Below are 26211 nucleotides of genomic sequence, written 5' to 3'. Positions count from 1 at the left end.
AGATAATCCTGCACAGTGGACTGTGTGCTTCAACTGAATGGATAATCCTGCACAGTGGACTGTGTGCTTCAACTGAATGGATAAACCTGCATGCTAAACTGTGTGCTTCAACTGAATGGATAATCCTGCACAATGGACTGTGTGCTTCAACTGAATGGATAATCCTGCACAGTGGACTGTGTGCTTCAACTGAATGGATAATCCTGCACAGTGGACTGTGTGCTTCAACTGAATGGATAAACCTGCATGCTAAACTGTGTGCTTCAACTGAATGGATAATCCTGCACAATGGACTGTGTGCTTCAACTGAATGGATAAACCTGCATTAGTGAACTGTGTGCTTCAACTACATGGATGAATCTGCACAATGGACTGTGTGCTTCAACTGAATGGATAAACCTGCATTAGTGAACTGTGTGCTTCAATTACATGGATGAATCTGCATACTGAACTGTGTGCTTGAAAGGAATGTATAAACATGCATTAGTCAATTGGGAGCTTAAACTTAATTTATAAACATGCATTAGCGAACTGTGTGCTTCAACTTAATTTATAAACATGCATTAGTGAACTGTGTGCTTCAAATGAATGGATCAACCTGCACGCTGAACTGTGTGCTTCAACTTAATTAATAGACACATTAGTAATCTGTGTGCTTCAACTGAGTGGATAAACATGCATTAGTGAACTGTATGCTTTAATTGAATGGATAATCCTGCACACTTCAACTGAAAGGATAAACCTGCATTAGTGAACGGTGTGCTTCAACTGAATGGATAAACCTGCATTAGTGAACTTTGAGCTTAAACTTAATTTATAAACCTACATTAGCGAAATGTGTGCTTCAACTGAATGGATAAACCTTCATGCTGAACGGTATGCTTCAAATGAATGGGTGTGCTTCAAATGAGTAGATAATCCTGCACACTTCAACTGAATAGATAAACCTGCATTATTGAACCGTGTGCTTCAACTGAATGAGTAAACCTGCAAACTGAACTGTGTGCTTCAACTGAGTGGATAAACTTGCACCCTGAACTGTATGTTTCAACTGAAATAACATGCACGCGGAGCTGTGTGCTTCAATTTAGTGTATAATCCTGCACGCTGAACTGGGTGCTTAAACTGCACGAATAAACCCGCATGCTGAACTGTATGCTTTAATGGAATGGTAAACATGCATTAGTGAACTGTGTGCTTCAATTGAATGGATAAACCTGCACATTTCTACTGAATGGATAAACCTGCATACAGAACTGTGTGCTTCAAATGAATGGATAAACATGCATTAGTGAACCGTGAGCTTCAACTTAATTTATAAACATGCATTAGCGAACTATGTTTTTCAACTGAATGGATAAATATGCATTAGTGAACGGTGTGCTGAAACTGGATGGATAAACCTGCACACCAAACTGTGTGCTTCGACTGGATGGACAAACATGCAGTACTGAACTGTACATACTGTGGATGAGTTAACATGAACTGTGTACTTCAGCTGTGGGTACTTGAAAGTGCATTAAAATATGAAATAAACACACATAGAAAAAGGATTTCATTCATGTATATTTGCAACTTTTATGTCAAAGCTAGTGTTTGAATTTGTAGTGGAGCGCTTGTGTTACTTTAACAAACCTATTCAAGTTCAACACATTTGACTTACACACTCATTCATTTTCAATATCCTTGGACATGAGAATAGTGTGAGATCAATAATCAAGAAAATGAACATATGAAGTAGAGCATAGCTCAGCAAACCTCAACTAAATCATATATAATGAGAGAATTACCAGTGTTGGTTGCTTCTATAACTAAACCAAAAGCACGGGTTAAGTGCAACCCAGAGAGCTGTGCTTCCAGTATGCAAAGCAGATAGAAATGCTCTCTGTGATTTGTTTCTGTATGAGCGAGCACCCATGCCACCAATGAACTCCCAGCGAATTCGGTTTGTACAGAGGGACAATAAAAATACACACATTTTAGTCTAGCTTTTATATCAAGAATTTAATTATCTATACAAGTTGCTAATTTTAAAGGCTGTAGTACAGTTGTTAAAGCGGCAGTTTTATATATTTATATATTTTACATTCATAGCAATGAAAATACTGAAGTGCAATTAAGTATGGAGGCTAATTCATTCTTTGCGCCACTTGGATGGAGAAGGAAGCTCACAACAATGCAAGCATGAGGGGGAGGACAAAATAACAGAAGGTAAGAATGCTGAAGTAATCGGAGATTGCCCTACTGTGCTGGTGGCAGGTCAGTTTTGCATTCTGTGCTGATCGCACAATCTGTTGCAACAGAAGTAGGACTTACAATTATGACTGAAGAATGCTACAATACACTGACTACACTACTGGACTGTAAGCTCAATTGGATATTACTCTATAAATTCCACAGTCTAGAGTAAAAAATGTAAACATTGGAAATACTTGCAGGAAAATATTCTTTACATTCTTTCTTGTCAAGATAGTTACTTGATCAAATTATTTTGTTCTGCGGTCTTTAAAATGTTTTTTTTTTTTTTTTTTTAAATCAATAACACTTCATATGACAGAAACTCTAAAAGCATATGAGTTAATGTTATTATACTGTGCTGATGAAATCATCTATAGATTTTCAACAGACAAGTTAAAAAATAAATTCCAATATCTGTGACAATACAATGTAAGAGGTTTCGTTCGGTAGCTATCTGTGCAAAACAAAGCGAATATGGCTGAACAACAGCATTATAACAATAAAATAGTCTATGGCGATGAAAAGAAATCCGTATCTTCTGTACACAAAGGTATTACAAGCTAAATAACAAACACCTGATACAGATGAGTTAACATAAAATACTTCATAACTGGGCACATTTTAGCTTTCTAGATCTTAGGGATACGTTTGGGATTTAAAAAACTAGTAATACTGGACACAGTAAACATGAAAGATATAAGTCACAAATTTATGGAGAATTGGAACAATTCTAACAGCACATGCAGCATTCCTTGATAGTGGGTCTTTTTGCAAAAATAAAACTGCAATGAATTTCATTTTTACTTTGGCTTTAAAAAGGCTAAAATATACATTTAAAAAGTATTTAAACTAGAGTGAAGCACCTAATAAAAGGTAAAATACTTTGTTCCAGTAATGTGAAAGCCACAAAAGGACCCACTATCCTCTGTATCGGTTTTTGTAAATTTGCTTCTAGGTATGTAAATAGTTAACTAAAACATTGAGATTACATGCAACTATTGTAAAATGAGGTAAACTGCTCTGCAGTGTGTTCTTCTAGTCAGAAGGCAGTAGATGATCATGCTGGAAGTCACATGATCAAGGCTGCATCTCCAATCATCCCTCGGGGCAGTGATATGGGATAGTGGGTCTCTTTGAGGACTTTCAAGCCTGAGTGGGGGATGGACAACATATGATTCCTAGAAAAAGGAGGAAAACAACACATAAGCAAAACAAAACAATGAGCAAAATTCAAGCTAGGAAAATGAGTCAGGCATTGAAACAGCATGGTACAAAAATGATGAAAAGGGTACAGCATGCTATGACGAGGGTGAAACTAAAACAAAAAAGATTGCATTATAGAAGGTCTTCAAAGAGACTTGTGGAAATGCAGCAGTGGTCACAAACTGAACTCTGCAAACAATGGCAGAAGGAGATTCAAAGCAATGCTGCATGTTTCTTTTTGCAATACTAGATAAGTAGTAGCAGAAAAGAGCAAGAAAAAGGTTTACTCACACTGCTGGCTTGGATCCATGTCTGTAGTGAGTTTGACATAGTTTGACGGGAATAGACCTACATGTCCGTTCACTTCTCCTTTCCACCAATCAGGATCTTCTTTGTTCAGGACATTGATGATCTGACCCTTGGCAAAAGCCAGTTCATCGTCATTCTGTGCAATGTAGTCGTACATACCAATTACTTGGCACACTAAAAATAAATAAAAATAGAAAATCAATGCTGCGAATAAATATTTTCAATTTTGACAAAATATAACAGGCTATATGCATGACCCAATTAATAAGTTCTTTTAATACAATGTGATGAACTGTAGGTTTTGCCTCACACATACAACCCATATAATGTTAAGGGAAAAAACACTTTCGTACTTGCCATTGCAGAGTGTTGTTTCTCTACCCACTGTAATTAATTGTACTGAAAGGATCTACCTCAAAAGTATGAAAAGCTGAGTTGGTCCTGCCTGCATTTGCAAGAGTAACCAGGCAGGGCACACTAGAAATTATCAGGGGGACACAGCAGTTCTTAACCTGTGGTGCGGGGACAATTAGGGATCACGACTGTTTACAAAATTAAGTAATATTAACAGATGAGTAAATTATATATGAAGAAGCAAAATTTAAAATCTTAAAACAGTATGTAGATATGAAGAAACTGAAATTGGAGGCTAAAAATTAAGTTGTTATCCCCAGATTAATTCTCAGGAGCAGTGTAAGTGCATGAAAAAGAATACAATAAAGACGATAGGCAGCCTACATTGAATTTAGAAAAGCTCAAACCTTCCAATTAAAATTACAATTTTGATTTTATTTCTTATGAATTAAATAAAATGTAATCACTTGCAAATTTTTGTTTGTTGGATGCCCGTTACTTTATTCTTGTGTATTGTTTTGCAGTTTAAGTCATCGAAATTGCTTAGGCTAGGGTCTACGGCTACCTGTAATGACCCAGTGAGGGGTCCCTGGATTTCAATAATAATTCAGCAGTGGTCCCCAGACTAGGGTAATGAGTAAGTCCACAAAAATGAAAAGAATAAGCACCACTGTACTAGAGTCTTTGAAGTGGACTTGACAGTACAAATGTTTCAGTGAGCACATTAGCTTTTACAACGCGCTGATGGATTTGGTCTTAATTGTTTTTCAGACAAATTATGTTACTTCCAATAATGAACCCACATTTAAAACTGGATCGGTTATAAGAAGTGTACTTTGCTCAGAGATACTCGTGTGTATGACAAGTGACAAGACAGAGAATTTCAAGAGGCAGGTCATAGAAAACTCAACCCTGGACTCGGTGCCTCTGTGCACAAAAAGACGGTCAAATCCATAAAAGGGAATAAAAAAAGGTATGAAGTAAAAAAATTAACCAAGTAGCAAAGGAAAATGTGGATCAGACATGCTTATGATAGCAGCCAGGAATATCAAAACACCTCATTAAATGCAAGTCCAATGGAGGTAATCCCACTGCCTGCGGTGCCCTAACAAGTCCGTTTTATTGACAATTCTCGAATAGTTGGGCACAGCAAAGCCCGAATGTTCTCTCTGAAGAGATAAACAAAACCAAGTCCCCATGGCATAGTACCAAGCAGTATTGATCACTGCACTAAGGTTCAATCTTTTAAAGAACATTGTAAGAACTGCATGGAACTTTAGCTCTATATTGCCAAGTGCACATAACTCTTTAGCCTCCGATTTACCATTTAGGTCTGAATGAAGGCACTGTACAGGGCATGGACCTGAGGGCTCTAGCAGCAAAAGCTCAATATTATTTAAACATAACCTCCTGGTTTTGCAACAATGATCTATTCTTATAAAATGAGCAGTGTAACATGTTCTGTTCTCATGTGTTGATGGGGTTGATACTGGAGTTGAGGGGTCTGTCTACAAAGCCTACTTGGTCTGTAGTCCTACCCATTCCAAGACTGACACCCCCCTCTTCTATTGGTGGGTAGGGGCTCACAGCAGCTGCCCAGCACTTAATCAGTCACAGGTTGACCTAGTTAGTGCCTCAAGAGCCTATATTGCTATCTGAGGCTACAGGTCCATACACATTTCGATGCTCAGATGTTGGTGCACAGGTATTCATTGCTTTGTCAAAGAAAACTTTCTCTATTGTGGACATACCAATGCTCGAGCTGTGTGCTTTGAGGTTTAGGCATTATGATAAAAAGCTTTCTCCTTTTCATATTGCATATCAAGCAACCTTTACTGGGTATCAGACAACATTGAATGCCAAAAGAATCTGTCAGCTCGAGCAGGTTGTTGTGAAGCAGCTGGTCCTTTGGAGACCAAAAGCCTTTGGATTTTCAGTTCCTCCATATGAGTGGTGAAGTCATCCTTTACCACTGTGGCCACGGCTAGTGGGGGCTGGAAGGACATCCCTGCTACTGGGTTCTCCACCATAACCCACCAAGCCAACTCTGCTGCAGTATCCTCGGAAATAATGAAGGCGTTTGGCAGGTTGCTGTAGGCTAGAACCACTGCCTGTTGAGGTTCCTTTGGAGGCCTCTTATGTGCCAGCATGCATGGCATGTGTGTCCAGGAAGATAGAACATGCCTGCAGACCAAAGCCATGAAGGACTGCCCAAAACTGTTATTTGAGCCCTTTCCTTAAACAGAATCATGGATTGAATGTCCATATTACTATGAGGAGGTGGAAAGGCTCGAAAAGATGTGCCCAGTACTGCTTCTATGAACAGGAGGCTCCGAAAGGACTCACTCCAGGTGAAATTCAGGCAAAATGACTGAAAAGTCTAGTTCAAACAGTAGGGATGCTGTTGACAGCTAGTAGAAAGACACCATCTCTGCGCCTTCAGAAGCTAGTCGTCCAGGACATACTGGGATTCCAGATTGTCTGAAATGTGCTGCCATCACCTCTGCCAAAGTCTGTCTAAAAGGAAAGATTGAACACTAGTAGTGAGTGGACCCAACTATACAGCGAAGGAACTTTCAGTGCAACTGCAGGATGAGAATGTGGAAATAAGAGTCTTCAACATCCTGTCCTCTGCTTTCAGCATCATAAAATCTGAGCCACGGCCAGCATCTTCAATTTCTCTTTGTGAAGAAAGAGATTCAAGACCCTGAGGTGTAGGACTGGACAAAGACTACCATCCTTCTTAGGAACCAGGAAGTAATAAGAGTAACATCCCTAAGAGTAACATGCCCAATATCCTGCTCTGGCACCAACTTCACTGCTCCTTTCTGCAGCACCTCCTGCTTTAGGATGCATAGATGGTCCTTTCTCTGACTAGAACAGGGTGGGGCAATACAGGAAGAGCGTATCAGAAGGTTTGGGGGTATTCCCCTTCTACAAGGGAAAGTGCACTAGTCCAAAGTTATGTCCTTCAAGGCCTGTGGAAAGGAGAACACCCAGCCTCCCATAGGTCTGAAGTGGGCTGACAAGAGTGAACCATAGCTGCTTCTCAGGGGAAAAAGGGTAGAAGGAGGCAGCGGTTGCTTGAGTGATTTGACTTCTGTCCTTTCCACAACCTATACACTGCCTAGGCAGTGGATTCTGCTGCTACTGCTTTAGCTGGCATTGACAGCAATTTAATCTGCAAGTAAACACCTGAAATTCACAAAACCCCATGTAGTCTCACTGAGAGGGCTATAAGTCTCGAGAGCATGCAGTTCCCCGGCTTATTTTTCTTTTTTTTAACTACTCCAAATTGGCCTTTATACCACATAACTTGGAGCCTACTGAAGGCAGGCCTACAAGGGTGGATAGCACATCTGTTGAAAATCCAGAGGTTCTGAGCCAGGCTTGACACCTAGGAGCCAGAAGAACCCAAGTGCCTGGCCAGAATTTTCAGACTCTACACCGACTGGATAATTTGTCAAGTTGCTGTATGACCATCCCTTACTAGCTCAAAGAAATGCACTTGTGGGTGTTTTGGCAAATTTGGAATTATATACTACAGGGTGTTGCTGGACCTTCCTATTAGGCAGGTGGCATATAGGGACTTTGGAGCCAGGCTGTCTGCCAAAAACACTTGCCCACAGCTTGATTCTCTATCTGCTGGGGTGAAGATAAAGTGTTGGGAGAGAACTGAGAGAAGCAAAAGGCCTGACCAACAATGCTTCCAGGCTATGGGTTAATCGACAGAAAAGTAGGATCCCCAAGAGCAGGCGGTAACTTCTGACTATTGTCTTGAGAACTGCCAAAAGAAGTACTCTGTCTCTCCAAAGCTGCTATGACAGACTCGAAAAGGGCATCATTAAATGGTAGTAGAATTTCTGCTGTCTGAACAGATAGCTAGATTATCTCTGGGAAAAGAACAAAATACTTAGTTTCAGTACCGTTCTTTCTGATGGACACAAACACCAGATTCCTCAGCTTTAGAATATTCCTGGGAGCCAGACAGGATGTGGAAGATTTAAACAGCATTGTTCTCAAATACAGGTAAGTTGCGCCATGCAGCTCTGTATTGATATCGTTCTACCCCTAAACTGATGATAGAGCCACACACAAATGCCACCCTGACATGTCAATGTCATTGCCTTGCGTGACTGTCCACACCCTTGGACATGGAGTGCAACAACAATTAGAGGTACCTGTGTGTAGATCTCTAGTTATGACCTTTTTAGAAGGAAAAAGAGACAATACCACAGAATGGACAATAGGGAAGGCGGTGAGGAATCTGTAGTGAGATCGAGTGGCCACTGAAGAATATAAGAATGTAACTTGTTCTAATGATGAATACTTCTAACCGCAGATTTCTAACATTCAGAATAGATACCAAAGTAGTACCTCCCAAGATGGTGGGTCTGTCGAATGGTGCAGATCAAAAAACCTGCAGGCCTGAATGGGCAAAATACTCTGAGGATTCCCATTGAACCTCACAGTCAAGGCAGCAGGGTACTGTGAACATGCATACTGAGGCCCATATTGCAGCCTGACAAATATTAGGAACAAGCATTCCTCGTACCAATGCAGAGGTAGCAGCCTTGACCCTGGAGTAATGGACCCTTAGAACTTCTGGAGACTGCTTCTTGGCCAACTGGTAGCAGATCTTAATGCAGAGGACAACCTATCTTGAGACGATCCTTTTCTGCACTGCCTTTCTTCAACCCAGAGACCCCAACAAAAATCTGACTGTCCACTTGGTCTACTGTGCAATCGATGGAAAAGCTCAAGGCTCTCTTGGAGTCCAGCCGATAGTGTGTCCTTCCTCTTTTGATGGGTGAGGCGGAGCAAAGAACATTGGAAGGGTGATGGCTTGCCCAGTGTCAAAAGCATTCACAAGCTTGGGAACAACACCCAGGTCCTCATCACCACTTAATCTGTAAGGCAGCGGTACCGAGAGAGCTTCAAGTTCATTCATGCAACAAACCAAAGTGATTGCGACCAGGACTACCATCTTTAAAGTTAGGAGATGCAGTGTACAGCTGTGCACTGGTTCAAAGGGATTGCACATGAGGAAAGTAAGAATCAAACTGAGGTCCAACTGGGACATCAAAAGGGTTTGGGAGGAAACAGTCAAACCATTTATAAACATCACAGGTGATTTGAATAAGGAAGGCTGGTCCGGCACACAAACAACAAATCACCTTTCATGGTGCCCACTGCTAGGCCAGTGATGAAACAAACAAGACATCCAACAGTTTGGCCAGTAACCGGCCTGTATTGCAGTTGCCACACACTTATCCTAGACCCTGTGTGGCAAGAGTCTGTAGAGGGATGCCTGGTAGGAAGGTTGACACCCACAACTTTGGAAGGAAGATCCACCACAGTCAACTGCTGCTGCTCAATCTGTATCCATTGAGCTGCAGATTGAGCAGGTTTGGGCGCAGGGTCTAGCACACTGCTGAAACAGGAGATCCTTTCTAAACATAAACAGTAGCCTGATAGAAGGACAGATGTGCATACTTTGATGTTCTGGGTGCCACACTCTAGTAGGCCACTCTGGATCCACTAGCATGACTTGGACTCAGTCATTGGTGATGCTCTTCAGGACGTAGGGCAGGAAAGCAGCATCAGAAAAGCATACAGGACTGCTGTGCTCTACTCTATCCAGAATGAGTCTGAGAGACAGCCTTCTTGAAAACTGCAGCGCACAAACACTGCACATTCTCGACAGTGGTGAAAGAATCCAGCCAAGATACTCCTTAACGGTTGCATGATGTCCTGTACCACCTTTGGATGTAACTGTGATTTGCCAGGTGCTGTCGGCTGAGTTTGTCCGTAGTGGTACTTAAAGATTTTTCCAGGTGGTTCATCACTAGGGAAATGCCTGGAAGCCTTAGCCAGCTCCAGAGACAAAGTGCCTGTTGGCACAGGACCCAGCACCCCACACTGCACTGCTTGCTGCAATACACCACATGGAAGTGGTGTTGTCCATGATGACTTGTGCCAGACTACCTATGATGGATGGTAGGAAGTTAGTCCGTGCCAGGAGAATGACCTGCAACTCCAACCGGGTGATGAGGAGTCAGGTTTTGGCCGGAGACCAGGTCATCTGATCTCCACCTCCCTCAGACACCTCTCCAACCCAGCAGCAATGCATCTGTCACTACTGTCAGACCTCGGTGGATAAGTAAGAGGGGTATAGCACTGGTTCAATCGCAGTCAAGCAGCTACCACTGTAGATCTTTTTTCAGTCCTCTCTGAAAACTGGATGGAGTCAGTGAGGTTCCCTTGGTGCTGGGCCCACTCAGACCTTAGGTTACAGTGCCGAGTCCACATATGCCTCCTGGCATAGTCAACAAGCAGGATGCACGAGGCCAGGAGACCATGAAACCTCAGTCACTCTCATTGAAATTAACATCATAGGCTGAATGTCCTGGATGTGTGAAGGAGGGAACATGGTTCCAATGAAAGGGAGCCTCGCAGCAAAGGGGTCAGGTGTTATGTCTCACTGATGTCAGGAGGTTTGTCGAGAGATGCCGGCCTTCAATCGCCAGTTATTGAGGTAGGTTCAAAACTGGTATCCACAACCATTGAAGGTGTGCTGTGTAGGAAGCTGGCTCTGTATACACTATATCAAAATGAGATATAGTGTGCACAGAGTCCAAGGATTCCCCAGAGGCTTAACAGAGGCTAAAGTAGACAATAATAATTCTCTCTTTTGTGGTAGTGTGGTCGAGCAGTTAGGCTTATCAGAGGGTAGTGCAAAGTATTTGTTGTACACACACACAGACAATAGAAGACGCACACACTCAATGACTCAACTCCAGACCAATGTCTATATATTTTCTTAATTTAGGGTAGGGGCACGTAAGCACCAACAGACCCTCAGCAGCACTGGGGCGGCCGGGTGCAAACAAGGCATCTGGTTTCCAGTGATTCTCTATGAGGTGATCCAGGGGGTCACTCAGATGCTGCAGGCAAAGTTTAGGGGGTTGATTGGGGCAAACCACAGGCAGGAAGGGGGGCCGCCTGCTGAACATAGCTGCACCGGAGGTCGGGTTCTCCAAGGCCTGTGGGCTGCAGGTGCAGTGGTCTTTTAGGTGTCCGATATCTTTGTTCAGAGCTTTCGCAGTCAGGGGGATCCTCGGGATTCCCTCTGCAGGCATCATCGGGGATGAATGGAGAGGTCAACCCAGGATGGGCACTTGCTCAGAATCACCTGGGGATCCTCTCTAGTTGGTTGGGCCACCTGGACACGGGCCATGGGCGTCGGGTGCAGAGTGGTCAGGACTCACGCATTCGGAGTGGGGCTGGAGTCCTTGGTTGATGTTTCTTCTTGGACAGAACGCTGGTCCTTTTAAGTGCAGGGCAGTCCTCTGGAGATTGGCAGAGGTTGCTGGTCCCGCTGGAAGCGTCGCTGTTCCTGTGTGGGTTCTTTGAAGCAGGAGACAGGCCGGTAGGGCTGGGGCCAAGTCAGTTGTCTTCCTTCTTCTCTGCTTGCGGTTCAGCTTAGCAGTCCTTCTTTCTTGTCAGGTCTCTAGGAATCTGGGGAGCTGGGTTCAGGACATTTAGGGACGTTTCAGGGGTCAGAGGGAAGTAGCCAATGGCTACTGTCCCTGAGGGTGGCTACACCCTTCTTGTGTCCACTTCCTTTGAGCGGGGGGCAGGGCACAAACCTCCAAACCAAGATGGTGGATTCTGCATGGAGGGGGTCACCTCAGCTCTGTACACCTTTGGGGTGGTTCTAGCTGGGGGGGGGGGGGGGGGGGGTTACTCCTCCCTGTTTTCTCTCATTTTTCCACCAGACTTGCCGCCAAAAGTGGGGCTTTGTCCGGGGGCGGGAAACTCCACCAGCTGGAGTGCCCTGGGGCACTGCGACCCGAGGCTTGAGCCTTTGAGGCTCACCGCCAGATGTTGCAGTTCCTGCAGAGGGGAGGTATAAAGCAGCTCCACCCAGGACAGGCTTCATTTCTGGTCACAGAGAGCACAAAGGCTCTCATCCCATGTGGTCAGAAACTTGTCTAAAAGTGGCAGGCTGGCGGTCAGTCCTACACTAGCAGTTTGGCTAACATCCAGGGGGAATCTCTAAGATGCACTCTGGGTGCATTTTTTTATAAATCCCACACAGGCATCAGTATGGGTTTATTGTGCTGAGAAGTTTGATACCAAACTTTACAGTATTCAGTGAAGCCATTATGGAGTTGTGGAGTTCATAATGAAAAACGTCCAGACCATATGCTCAATATGGCTACAATACACTTACAATGTCTAAGAAGGGGCTTAGACTGTAGGGGCATATTGCTCATGCAGCTATGTCCTCACCTGTGGTATAGTGCACCCTGCCTTAGGGCTGTAAGGCCTGCTAGAGGGGTGACTTACCTATGCCACAGGCAGTGGTTTGTGGGCATGTCACCCTGAGAGGGGTGCCATGTCGACTTTGCCTTTTTCTCCCCTCCAGCGCACACACAAGCTGCAAATGCAGTGTACATGTGCTTGGTGAGTGGTACCCCAGGGTGGCATAACACATGCTGCAGCACTTGGGGACCTTCCCTGGTCACAGGGCCCAAGGTATTATGGGTACCTTTTACAAGGGACTTAAATGTGTGCCCTGTGTGTGTGTGGAGACAAAGGTACAGATTTTGGGAAAGAACACTAGTGCTGGGGCTGGTTAGCAGGGTCCCAGCTCACTTCCAATCAAAGCTGGCATCAATATATCAACATCAGCAAAACATGTGTGTGTGTGTGTGTGTGTGTGTGTGTGTGGGGGGGAGGAACCATGTCAACAGTGGCACTTTCCTACATGCTGTGATCACCATTACTTTAATGAAATGAACACCGGGCACTGGGGAGGCGAAATAGGAGCATGGTAAATTGAAAATGCTAATGCTCCCAATCTACCTTGAACCACAGGTAACATCTGAGAAGGGTACATGAAAGAAATAAACATCAAGGGCAGCAAAACCTTGGCCACTGTGAGCATCGTAAATCTATTTTCCTTTAGGAAGGCACTCAGAGGAGAGAAATCTAAAATAAGACAAAGGCCTCTGTCCTTGTTTAGAATGAGGAAATAGCAGGATTAACAACCAGCCCCTATTTCCGGAGCCGGTACCTCCTGTATGACCCCAAGGGACAAGAGAGCCTGGACCGCTAACAACAAAATGACAAGGTGTTTCTCAGAAAGCTGCTTTGATGTTGGTGGAAGATACTGTGGGTGGGAAAGGAATGGAAGGGGTAGCCTCGTTGAGCATTCTGGAAGACCTATTTGTTGGACATGATCCTGTGCCACTGTTGGAGAAAGTGCTGAATCTAGCTTTCTACAGGGTGACTGCATGCTACTAAGGGCAAGCTAAATTGGCTTGGAGGCTGATAATTTAAGATTAGGGGACTGGGATGACTAGTGTTCCAAATAAACTGCAGGTGTCTGCTTGAACCTCAACTGTGAAAGAGCTTGCATGCCTGTTGCAGAGGCAGGGTAATCTGGAGTACCCCCAGAAGGGCTGAAACTGCCTGACAGGCACGAAAGTCCCAAGGAACGCACTTTCCTTTAAGCATTCCAGGGCCAAATCTGCCTTTTCTCCAAAAAGGGGAGACAAATCAAAAGGTATATCCTTCGGTTTAGTTTAATGAATTTCTAGAGCGCAATGCTACCCAGGGGCTTCCCAGCGCTGAAGGTAGACCATAAAACTCAGCAGAGCCTATACTGAGAATAGAAACGTCTTCAGTTTCTTACGAAAGGAAGATTCCAGCTGTTCTTGTCGAAGTTCAAATGGAAGAAAGTTCCAGAGGTATGCAGCCTTGACTGAGAAAAGCTGCCTCCTCACGTTACTTTCTTAAAGCGGGGTACCTTGACCAACAAGGCAGTGGAGGATTTAAGTGGCCTCTGAGGGACATAGGGTGAAATGCATTGCCTAAGGAACCATGGACCCTTATGGTGAAGGGCTTTATGCGTCATACAGATGGTTTTGAAGTTGATTGTTTTATGGGAAGCCAATGAAGGGAGGACAGTGCAGGTTTAGCAGACAGATGTCTAGGTATACTCGTAAGCAAACGAGCTGAAACGTTTTGCACAACTTGCAATCTCTTTATTACATACCTCAGAGAGCTAAGTAAGAGGGAGTTGACATAATCTAAGCGAGACAATATAGGGGCCTAGATGACAAGTGTTCTGGCCGGAAAAGGTAATATTTTAAAGATTTTCCTCATGGTTCCTAGTAGACCGAAACAGGATGCAGTCAATTTTTTAGATTGATAGTCCATCGTAAGACAAGATTCTAGCCAGACGCCTAAGCTTTTTATATTTTCTTTAGGGGGAGGAAGATTTTTAAGATTTTCCAATGCCAAGACAGGGGATTTAAAGTTACTTCTGATTTCTCGTCGTTGACTTGAAGTTTAAAGATAGTCATCCATCTTGGCTATGTCTGCAAGACAGGAAGATAGATTAGATTGAGCGGTGTTTCTAAAACTAGAAAGTGAAACTACAAGCTGAGTGTCATCGATGTATGATATCAAAGAAAGACCATGAGGTTTAACAATTCTGGCTCAGGGGGCATTTAAACATTAAAAAGAGTGGAGCTCAAAAGATGAGCCTTAAGGGACCCCACAAGTAAGTGAAAAGGTGTAAGTAAGGTAAGAGCGATCAAGGACTTGAAAGGTTCTATAGTTCAAGAAAGAGGAGAACCATCTTAGTGTGGTACCTTCAATTCCTATAGCTGAAAGTCTTTGAACTAATATATCGTGATCTACCGTATCAAATGCAGCACTAAGGGCTAATAAGATGATAGCTGCATGACCACCTAGATCCAATAGTTGGCGAGTGTCTTCCATGATGGCTAACAGAGCTGATTCTGTGCTATGCTGTGGTCTGAAGCCCATTTGCGAGGGATGTAGAAGTTGATGGTCTTCAAGTAAGCCCATTAGTTGAATGTTAACATGTTTTTCAACTACCTTCAAAACAATGGGAAGGAGAGCAATAGGTCTATAGTTACTCAAAAGAGTAGGGTCGAGTTTAGTTTTTTTAGTAAAGGCTTGACCACTGCATGCTTCAGGAGCTGGGGAACAAGACCAGATATTAGGGATTGATTCAGAATATCTTTCAATAAAGGTGAGATTATACTCGAACCCTGAGCTAACACCTGTGGAGGGGCGGGATCTAGGGGGGATCCCGATTTTATAGTGTGCAGATAATTAATAACTAAAGCCTCTGTTACAGGTTGGAGAGATAGAAAAAAAGCTGTAGGAGATTGAGGATTATCATGTGTATGCCGATCTGTCTCTTGAGGGTGGTTGGACGGAAAGTTTGAATAGATATCTATGATTTTCTTTTGGAAATAGTTCGCCAGATCATTGCTTTGGGTAATAGAGACCTCAACAGGGTTATCTGTCGAGGGAATCTGGGTCACTTCTTTAAAGATCGTAAAAATCTCCTTAGGGGAGTTTGCAGACTGTTCAATTCTGGATATATAGAATGCTGCTTGGGCTGCTTTAATTTCTGCATGAAATGTCCTAATCGCCTCCCTATATTGTACCTTGGAGGAATTATCATAGTCCTTTCTCCACCTTCGTTCAAGTTGCTTGCACCTTTTTTTGTGTTGAAGCAATTGAGGTGTAAACCATGGTTTCACCTTGCGATTAGTCCTTCTAACAACAGTCTTAATTGGTAGTATGGTGTCTAAGGAAGTAGAAATCCATTTATTAAAATTTTCTATAGAGTACAGACCAGACTCCTCCCGATTCGGATGGGAGAGATGTAGTATATCATGCCAGTCTCTATGATTCAATTTTGACCATTGGCGAGAGGTTGACTTTATGAGAGTTTGATGGAGGGGAGGAGAAGGACAGGGAATCACAAATGACAATAGATAATGATCCGTCCAGATCAGAGGGAGAGAGGTATAAGAGATTAGACCAGAAAGGTTGCTGAAAACCATGTCAATGGTGTGACCTTTAATATGGTTGGGTCCTTTAATCAACTGTGTTAAATCTAGTGATGCCAGGTCAGAGAGTAAGGATTTAGTATCGTCTGCGTGGATATTAAAGACACCAAGGATGGTAAAGTTTTTACAGGATATGTCGGCCACAGAGTCGGGTAGGGCTTGTAGAAATTTCCCATATGGACCCAGAGGGCGATAGTGAAAAGAGCAGACTTTCACAATCCGGGATTTCCGAAGGAGTGACAGAACATTTAATTAAGTTCTTATGGATGATGGCAATCCCCCCACCTTTAGCGTAAAATCTATCTAGGCGGTCGATTGAGTAATCCTGGGGTAATGCCATCACTATCTCCGGAGAAGAATCTTCGCTGAGCCATGTTTCTGTTAGAAACAGGGAATCTGGAATGTGCTCTTCTAAAAGTGAGAACATTTGTAGAGTGTGCGCTGACATGCAACGACAATAAAGCAGTAAAAAATGTACCAAGTTGATCTTTGGTTTTGTTAAAAGAAAGAGGTAGAGCTAGTTGGCGGGGGTGGGGGGTCCAGGTGCAGGAACTACAGACCATATTAAAAGAGTCACCCATAATAGAGTGGGTTGTGTGCAGCAAGGGGCTATTGCAAGCTAATAGCTGTTGTCTTGAGTAGACCAATCTTTCAAGGTGAGTTTGGGCAGCATATCTGGTATCTGGTCTCTGTTGGGCGCGTACGGGCACAGACGGACTTGTCTTTGGTGTGCCTTCGGCACGCCAGCGGCGTGCCTGTTGTGCGCGTCCAGCGCATAGAGCCCTTTATAATAGGCAGCCACTAGTAAGTGCAACAAACAACTAGACCGCCTACCAAGATGGCGGAGTGAAAGGGAATTATAGGGGGAATAAAAATGGTGGCTGAGGGAGGCTAAAACCCATCCAAGGTAGCCCTGGAGGAGGAATGCAGTGCAGTGCACACGACAAGCAGTGAATTAAAAAGTGAAGAGCATATGAAACAAAAAGGTAAGAGGGCTTGAGGCAAGCGTGGCCTCGAGTATGTGCAACGCTCTAAAAGAAAATAGGTCTGCCGTCAGCCTCTGAACACGGGCGTCTGGCAGATCACGTTAAAAATACAATGCCAAGGAAAACTACAAAATTAAAAATAAAGAGAGTACTCGATAGGTACTAAGTTTTAGGAAATACCTTCGGGTGATCCTAAGATCTCCTCAAGGGATGCCTAGGCATTCTCAGAGAAGCCTGTGCACCTTGTATAAGGTATATGGTGTCTGGCAACAATCTATGGCACCTCGCAACCTGTCTGTTTACAAGAGGACAAAAACAAGGCTTTGCTGAAGACCCAATCAATGAATCATTAAAAGCCTTGCTGAATGGTAGCAGGGTTCAAAGGAAGCCTGACCAGCCTGTAACAACTGAGTATACTCCTTTTCACCTCCAGAGGGGCACCGTAGGTACAAAATTGTAGCTGCATGTTTAATCACCACAAAAAAAGAAGCAACTCAACCCAGTGTAAGGAGATGTATTCAGCCCACTGGCCTTCTGTAAATCCATGTAGAGATTGTCATCATAACGACTTCATCCTACTTGGCATCTCCAAAGGCAGGTTGGCTCTGAAAAGTCACAACCAAAAAACTGGTGAATCACCTAAGCACATTTCCATGGCAGAGGCAGCGTTTTGTATGAGTTAGGCTTCTGTATTGGTAGAAGATCCTTCTCTGGCAGTGTCACCTGACTCCTTTCCAGACACTATTTCATTGGAGCCATTCTGGACACAGTACAGTTTCGTGCCTATCCTCTAGAGCAGTGTGTCAAGAACATTGAGGCTATGATCCTGATATTCCAGTCGTGGTCTGAGATTTCATTGAGATTGACCATTAGGATACAGGAGGCCATCTGCCCCAGCAGCCTCAGAGTCTAATATTCCTGATGGGATATACTGACTCTGCAGGGAATCTGAAGTCGCAGTGGCAGCAACATCAGGAGGACTTCTCCATACGTCTTGATTTTGGAGGAGACTGCCCAGGAGTTGCAGTGGTGGCTACACAGCTGTGATTTGGTCAGCAGCAGACCTTTCTTCCTACTCTGCTCAGAGTTGACAGTGGTGGCTTATGCATTGCTTCTGAGCTGGAGCGGTCATCAGGGAAGAATGGGGACCAGTAGCCCCTGGCCTCCGGTGGAGTCTCTACTCCACATCAATGTGTTGGAATTACAAGCCACCTACTTAGCGTTGAAAGCCTTTCATTCGTTGGTGGCTAAGTCAGGTATTCACAGGCAACACCACCACCATGTGGTACTGCAACAAGCAGAGCGGAGTCGTGGACACTGTGCCGGAAGGTCCTGCACATCTGGACATGGCTGGAGCAACAGAGAATTTTCCTGGTGGCACAGCACATGGTGGGATCTTTGTTGCCAGGGAGGATGAACTCTGCTGTCGACAGTTAGCGGATCACAAGTGGCAGTTACACCCAGAAGTGGTGCAAGGTCTCTACCGTGAATGGGGTAAATCTTAGCTTAATCTGTGCACCAATGCCAAGAATGTGCAATGTCAGCGTTGTTCAGATAAATCTTCAACATAGACTGGAACGTGGGACTCCAGTACGCCTTTCTGCCAATACCACCTGATGCCCTGATCTCTAAAGATCAAGAAAGACCAGGCCAAAGTCATCCTAGCAGCCAGCCAAGGAGAGTTTAGAATCCCAAGCTCCTGATCATGAGCATGAGCATCTGTTCTCTGATCAGGATGCCCTTGCTGGAGGGTCTGCTGTCGCAACAACAGGGCACAGATTTGCACCCAAACCTGCACTCACTCCACCTGCTATGAGATTGAACTGAGGCAGTTGAGCACCTTTGTCCTCCCTCCCAAGGTCATGGCATTCTCTTGGCAGCCAGGCGTCCCTCTACCAAATCTGAATACGCCTGCTTCTAGGAAACGTTTGTGGCCTTGTGCGTGATCTAACAGGTTGACCTATTTCATGTCAACTTGTCTCAGGTTTTATTGTTTGTGTTGTGTGTCTCTGTGCAGTCATGCTTTGTGCACAGTTAAAGGGTTATCTGTCAGACCTTCTTGCCTTTATTGTGATTGCTGAACTAGCCTTCTTAGTTTAAGTCTCCAGGGGCGATACTTTTTCTTAAATGGCTTCAACATTTGTTTCCTCCCTCACCTTTAGTCATGCCCCAGTGGGACTTGAAATTAGTTTTTAACTTCCTGATGTGTTTTCTGTTTGAACCCATGCATATCTGTCCCCTAAGATTGCTTACACTTAAGACAGTTTTCTTAGTGTGTATAACATCCGCCTGGAAGATGAGCAAGCTTCAGGCCCTCTCTGGTAATCCTCCTCATACTACATTCTATCCGGATAAGTTGGCGGTTCAGACACATGCACCTTTCTTACCAAAAGTGGTGACACCTTTGCACATTGCTCCGACTATCACTCTACCAACGTTCTTTGTTCTACCCCATACTTCTGAGGAGGAGCGTCTCCATCACCTGGACACAAGGATGGCTATGCGTTTCTACACTGATCGTACTAAACACCACTGAGTGGATGATCAGTTCTTTATCAGGTTCAGGGGAGCAAAGAAAGGCAGAGCAGAGTGCTGCAGAAACTGACCTTCTCCCGCTGGATCGTGCTCTGCATTAAGATCTGCTCTGGTTTGGCAAAGAAGCAGTCTCCTGAGGGATTGTGGGCTCATTGCATCGGAGCCAAGGCTCTTTCTACTGTGCTAGCATGCGGAGTGCCTGTCCTGGACATCTATCCGACTGCATTATGGGCATAGTTCACAAAGCACTATCATCTGGACAGCCAATTTTGGCATTACAGCCACTTTGTCCTTTTGGTCCTGCAGCACTTTGTGGTTTAAAACAGTTCACAGATCCACCTCCTAGGAGCTATTGCTCTGATATCGATTCTAAGGTGAGGAATCTGTGGTTAGACATCTCTTTCAGAAAAGCAAGTTACTCACCTCTGGTAACACATTTTCTGGTAGGTGCTCTGTCTAAATGCCAATTCTTCCCCGAGCTGCTCTTCCTCCACGTACTATAAACTGGACCCTTTCGCCTAAAAAGAACCCACTTTAGCACACTAGTCAAGACCAATTTGATTTTGGCTCTACATCTGCAGGTGCGGAAGTGTCATTAAAGCAACTGATGTGGGCGTGCATGGGTGGCTCCGATATATGCCCTTGCATGTCACATCTGGCGCAGGTGAAGTCTGTGCAAGCCGCAGGCACCAGCTCTTGAGTGCAGTGGTACTGCTTCAGAGTTTTTCTAGATCCAGCCTGACGCCTGTGGAATATTCCAAGGTGAGGAATCTGTGGCTAGATAGTCTCATTCAGCAAAGGACAAAAGGTAAGTAACTCGTTCATTAACAGTTTGAGTTACCATTTGCAAATTTTTTTTTTATGGCAACTAATTTCTACTGATTTTTCATCTCATGAATGTTCTCCAACAGTCCATGTTGTAAAAATATCTGTACGCTATATTGGATGACAAGTCAAATTGCCACATGTACTAAAATGACTTGGTTTTTAAGAGGGTACTTTTAGCTGTATCTTGGTGTATAGCAATCACTCTTTGAGAGCACTGTTGTTTCAAGACATTTGTGTAAATCCTCACTTTAATTTGCGGTGCCATGATACATTGGTTACTATCAGTGTACCTTACGAAATATTGTCACATCTTCCAGTTCTTGGATGGCTAAAGTTGTCAGAGGACAAAAGATTCTGATGGATACTTTTAACTGCAAATTCCACACCTTTAGAATAGCCCCAGGCACCGGAGTGGATCCGGAAACTTTCAGATAGTAGTACTAGCATTTGCCAGTAGATGGTGCCGGGCATGGAAGCACTACCACCATGCACTGATATCAGTTTCTTTTTTTCCACACCTTTCGTCACATATCCGGAGCTTCACTCTTCCTTTTTCCTCTTCGATTGCCAAGATTTTTTTATTCTGAATTCTCAACCAGCGTGCAAGTCAGCAATGTACGCTACAAAAACTATATGGTTTAAACCATGCCAGGACTGTTGCAAATAAATATCTATGACAGACTTGCATAAAGTATGCCTTTGTTATTTAGGCTTCGAACACGACTCCAAGTCCTGTGAAGAACGTTTATAGCTAACCCCAACGATGTGGGTAGGTTCGCTGTAGTTTGGAGTTGGGGGATGACTGCCTGAGGCAAGCCCACTTTCAGCAGCCTGTTGAAGAGGAAGATTGGGAAACAAAACTTCCTCAGATGAGCTGCCACCACCGCCATCATTGTTGTGAACACCTGAAAGGTGATGGTAAGGTCGAACAGAAGTACAGCGAACTAGAAAGGAACCTGTGGCGTGGTAAACCACAGTTAATACCTGTGGGCCTGCAGGACGGAAATATGAAATTAAGAGTCCTGTAAGTCCAATGCTACCAGTTTCCAGGATTGAAGGCGGACAAGTCTTGAGCCAAGGTAAGCATTCTGAATTTCTCCTTCCTCAAGGTGGCATTAAGAGGGCAAAGATCTACAATAGGCTTAAGCTCTCCATCCTTTTTTTAAACCAAAAATTAGGAGGAATAACAACCACAACCTACATCTGGCATTGGCACGCTCTCTATGGTCAAATTATCCTGCTCCTCCAATTATAAAAGGGACAGGTGGACCTCCGTCAGCCACACTGGGGACAGTGTAAAGTGCAGTAGTGTTTCGAGAAATGGGAGGGAATAACCCCATCTAAAAATTTACGTCACCCACTCATCCGAGGTGATGGTCTGTCACCCTGGCAAGAAGTGGCAGATTCTGACAAAAGGGTAGGTGTGTGTCGCAAAGGACACATCAAAGAGGCTCGGGCTATGGGACCAAGTGGAGCAATGGGCCGAGTCACCTGCTGCCCCAACTGTCCGTGTGACCTATGGAGCTCTCAGTTGCAGAAGGAGTGAAAAGACGGTTGGACCGGGATGTCTGCTGGAGAAAATGTGACCCCTGCCAAAGCCACTCAAGGGTGCAAACTGTGCAGGCGGTGGTCGAGGAGCACTGGACAATCTGAGGGAGGGAGCTGTAGCTCTGCTGTTTTTGAAGCACTTCAGTGCTGAATCTGCTTTATCTATACAGAGGTGGGACCTGTCTAAGGGCAAGTCCTTGAGTGCGGATTGGACATCCCCTGAAAAGCCAGTGGAGTGCAGATGGTGACACTGGTCGCAATAGCTCAGCCCAAGTAGTCTGTAGTATCAAGGCTGCAGCAGATAGAAAACATTGCTGCCTCATGGCCATCCTGCATGGCCTTGGAAAGAATAGCACAAGCTTCCTCAGAAGCCAAACGAAGGACTTGGGACACACAGCACATGGGAGAATCTGTTCAACAGACAGGCAGAATTCACAGAGCGCAGGGCAAGACCTGTGGATGAGAAAATCCTTCTCTAAAAGTGTCAAAGCATCTGGATTCCCTATCCAGCAAGGTGGAAGATGATGCATTGAGATTAACCTTGCTTGCTGAAGCCTGCACCACCAGACCCTCCAGGAAAGGATGTTGGTTAAGAAGGTCCAGATCACCAGCACAGAATGGTAATGGAGTCAATTTAGCAGTTGATGTAGACACCAGTTCAAGGTTTAGCCCACATAAAAGGAGGGTATCAGTTAAAGGCTCATTAATAGGCAAAAAAGGTTCTCAGGAGGTTTGGCTGGTTGCAAGACCTCAGTCAACAAATTTGTTTTGACCTCTTGTGGAGGAAGTTGTAGGTCAAGAATGTCAGTGGCTCTATGAACTACCATAGCAAATGATGCAGTGTCTTCTGTGGCTGGGCTAAAGGGAGAAAACAAGACTAAGCCAGGGGAGGTTTCTAAATTGATCATCTCTCAAAACTCATCATACTAATTGCTGGCGTGATATGCCAGAGCGATGTCATCTCAGTGCTATTATCAGAATCTAAACAAAACTAATCATAAACAAACTTTTCCCTGCTATAAGGAAGGGGAACAGTGTTGGTATGAGAAGTATTATTAACAGGAACAAGCAGCGTTGAGCTCGGCCTCAGGCAACATCGATGTACGACCACCTCCGCGTCAGACAGGACCATGGGTGGGTCAGCTGGTGGCTGGATGATTTGGAGTGGCACTCAGGGGAAGAACTCCGTTTGGACGAGCAGAGGGTCAAAGAGTGGGTTACCGTGGAGTAAAGTGTTGTGTAGTAGAGTGGAGGGGTATAGAGTGGAAGGGAGTGGCGTTGAATGGAGTCAAGTAGAGTGACGTACAGTGCAGGGTCAGAGTGGAGTAACATATAGTGGAGTGAAATGTTGTAGACTGGAGTAAAGTGTTGTAGATTGGAGTAAAGTGTCGTGAAGTAGAGTGACCCCATGTGGAGTTGCAAGAGTGTCCTGTAGGGTTGTAGAGTGGAGTGTTGTGGAGTGATGTGGAGTGGCTGTTAGACCTGTCTGCCTTAGGGTGGTCTTCCTCCAGACCTATTGACTCTCTTCCTCCATTTTTGCTGAACCAATTTATGGTGGCCTTAGGACTCTAATGAGCATTTTACAGCTGCAAACAGTGCTAAAGTGCATGTGCTCACTCCTTAAAACATGGTGATATTGGCTTATTCCCCAATCAGCATATTTAATTTATATGCAAGTCCCTAGAGAAGTGCACTACATGTGCCCAGGGCAATTAAATGCTACTTGTGGGCCTGCAGCACTGATTGTGCCACCCACTGATGTAGCCCCTTAAAACAGGCCTCGGGCCTGCCACTGCGAAGCCTGTGTGTGCAGTTTACACTGCCATGTTGAACTGGCAAAATAAACCTTTTGGCATGCCCAAACCTTCCTCTTTAATATATATTTCACTACTAGGGTAGTCCCTGGGCTGTTAAGAATGCAGGGTGCAATGTATTTAAAGAGAAGGATGTGTATTGTTTAGGTTTACATATACTGGTAGTGAAAAACGCATTCATTTTTCACTACTGCAAGGCTTATCCCTCACATAGCATAACATTGGATTTGCCCTATTACATCCTACAGGTTAAACTTGCAAATGGAGAAAACGGATCCCTTAGTGTTTGATGTCTCTGTAATCACAATTTAAAATCATAACGTATGAAGTCAGATTTTAAATTGTAATTCTGAAAATGCCACTTTTAGAAAGTTGGCATTTTCCTGCCTTAGCCATTTTGTGCCAGGAGCCTATAACTGGTCACATGATTGCGTATGTAGGAAGTTGGCCTGGTGTGTGGTGGACACCTATGTTGTTGGCACCTTATACAAGGTCTCGGCAACCCCTATTAGTGAAGTGTAGGCGGTGTCTAGGAAGCCTGGATGTAGGAATTTGGCTCTGTATATGCTACCACAAAGAAAGAGATAGTGTGCACAGAGTCCAAGGGTTCCCCTTAGAGGTAAGATAGTGTCAAAATTAGATAATTCTAATGCTCTATTTGTGGTAGTGTGGTCGAGCAGTAGGCTTAACAGAGGGTAGTGTTAAGCATTTGTTGTACACACACAGGCAATAAATGAGGAACACACACTCAAAGACTTACTCCAGGCCGACAGTTTTTATATAGAAAAATATACTTTTAGTTTATTTGTAGAACCACAAGTTCAAGATTTGAAGTAAATACATAAAATGCAAGGTACTCCACACAGGTAAGTTAGGAACTTTGAATTAGAGCAATCACATATACAGTTTTTGTTAAAATCGCAATAAGCTATTTTAAAAGTGGACACTGCAATAGTCAACAGTTCCTGGGGGTGGTAAGTAATGTTTAGTTTGTCAGGTAAGTAAGACACTTACAAGTCTAAGTTCCTGGACATAGGCAGCCCACCGTTGGGGGTTCAAGGCAACCCCAAAGTTACCACACCAGCAGCTCAGGGCCGGTCAGGTGCAGAGGTCAAAGAGGTGCCCAAGACACACAGGCGCCTATGAAGAACAGGGGTGCTCCGGTTTCAGTCTGCCTACAGGTAAGTACCTGCGTTTTCAGGGGGCAGACCAGGGGGGTTTTGTAGAGCACTGGGAGGGGACACAAGTCAGCACACAAAACACACCCTCAGCGGCACAGGGGTAGCCAGGTGCAGTGTGCAAAGCAGGCGTCGGGTTTTGTATAGGATTCAATGGAGGGACCCAGGGGTCACTCTAGCGGTGCAGGCAGGGAACAGAGGGGCTCCTCGGGCCAGCCACCAACTGGGCTAGGCAGGGGGTCGCCTGGGGGGGGGTCACTCCTGCACTGACGTTCGGTTCCTTCTGGTCCTGGGAGCTGCGGGTGCAGTGCTTGGTCCAGGCATCGGGTTCCTTGTTACAGGCAGTCGCGGTCAGGGGGAGCCTCTGGATTCTCTCTGCATGCGTCGCTGGGGGGATCTAGGTGGGTCACCTCGGGCTACTCACGAGGTCGCAGCCGCCTGGGAGTCCTCCCTGTGGTGTTGGTTCTCTGGAGCTCGAGCCGGGGGCGTCGGGTGCAGAGGGTGAAGTCTCACGCTTCCGGCAGGAAAAGTGAAGTCTTTAGAAGTTGCAAAGTTGTTGCTTGTTGTTGAGCAGAGTCGCTGCTCACGGGGGTTTCTTGGTCCTTAGGTTCGGGGCAGTCCTCCGAGGCTTCAGAGGTCGCTGGTCACTGTTGGATGCGTCGCTGTTGCAGTTTTTCGAGTCAGGAGACAGGCCGGTAAGGCTGGGGCCAAAGCAGTTGTCTCCGTCGTCTCTGCAGGGCTTTCAGGTCAGCAGTCCTTCTTGTTTCAGGTTGCAGGAATCCGATTTCCTGGGTACTTGGGTGCCCCTAAATACTAAATTTAGGGGTGTGTTTAGGTCTGGGGCAGTAGCAAATGGCTACTGTCCTAGAGGGTGGCTACACCATCTTTGTGCCTCTTCCCTGAGGGGAGGGGGCACATCCCTAATCCTATTGGGGGAATCCTCCAAACTTAAGATGGAGGATTTCTAAAGGCAGGGGTCACCTCAGCTCAGGACACCTTAGGGGCTTGTCCTGACTGGTGGGTGACTCCTCCTTGTTTTTCTAACTATCTTCCCCAGCCTTGCCGCCAAAACTGGTGGCAGTGGCCGGAGGGGCGGGCATCTCCACTAGCTGGGATGCCCTGTGGCGCTGTAACAAAAGGGGTGAGTCTTTGAGGCTCACCGCCAGGTGTTACAGTTCCTGCAGTGGGAGGTGAAGCACCTCCACCCAGTACAGGCTTTGTTCCTGGCCACAGAGTGACAAAGGCACTCTCCCCATGTGGCCAGCAACTCGTCTGGTTGAGGCAGGCTGGCAGAAACTGGTCAGCCTAA

At 44.9% G+C, this 26211-nt stretch overlaps 1 protein-coding gene across 3 annotated transcripts in view; it reads right to left on the bottom strand.

The window, feature by feature from the left end:
* ITSN1 (intersectin 1) overlaps window positions 1-26211 on the bottom strand; it is a 1130286-nt gene that overhangs the window by 258740 nt on the left and 845335 nt on the right. For 2 of the 3 annotated variants that reach the window (XM_069202488.1, XM_069202489.1), the window contains exon 29: window positions 3733-3924. In XM_069202488.1, the coding sequence (XP_069058589.1) occupies window positions 3733-3924 (192 nt within the window). Of the gene's footprint in view, window positions 1-1553; window positions 3417-3732; window positions 3925-26211 lie in introns of those variants that run through there. The other variant, XM_069202490.1, reaches the window with a different exon arrangement.

The sequence above is a fragment of the Pleurodeles waltl genome, chromosome 8 (genome assembly GCF_031143425.1).
Source record: "Pleurodeles waltl isolate 20211129_DDA chromosome 8, aPleWal1.hap1.20221129, whole genome shotgun sequence".
Taxonomy (NCBI): Eukaryota; Metazoa; Chordata; class Amphibia; order Caudata; family Salamandridae; genus Pleurodeles; species Pleurodeles waltl.
The sequence above is the reverse complement of the archived record's forward strand: the minus strand, read 5'-3'. Positions and strand labels throughout refer to the sequence as shown.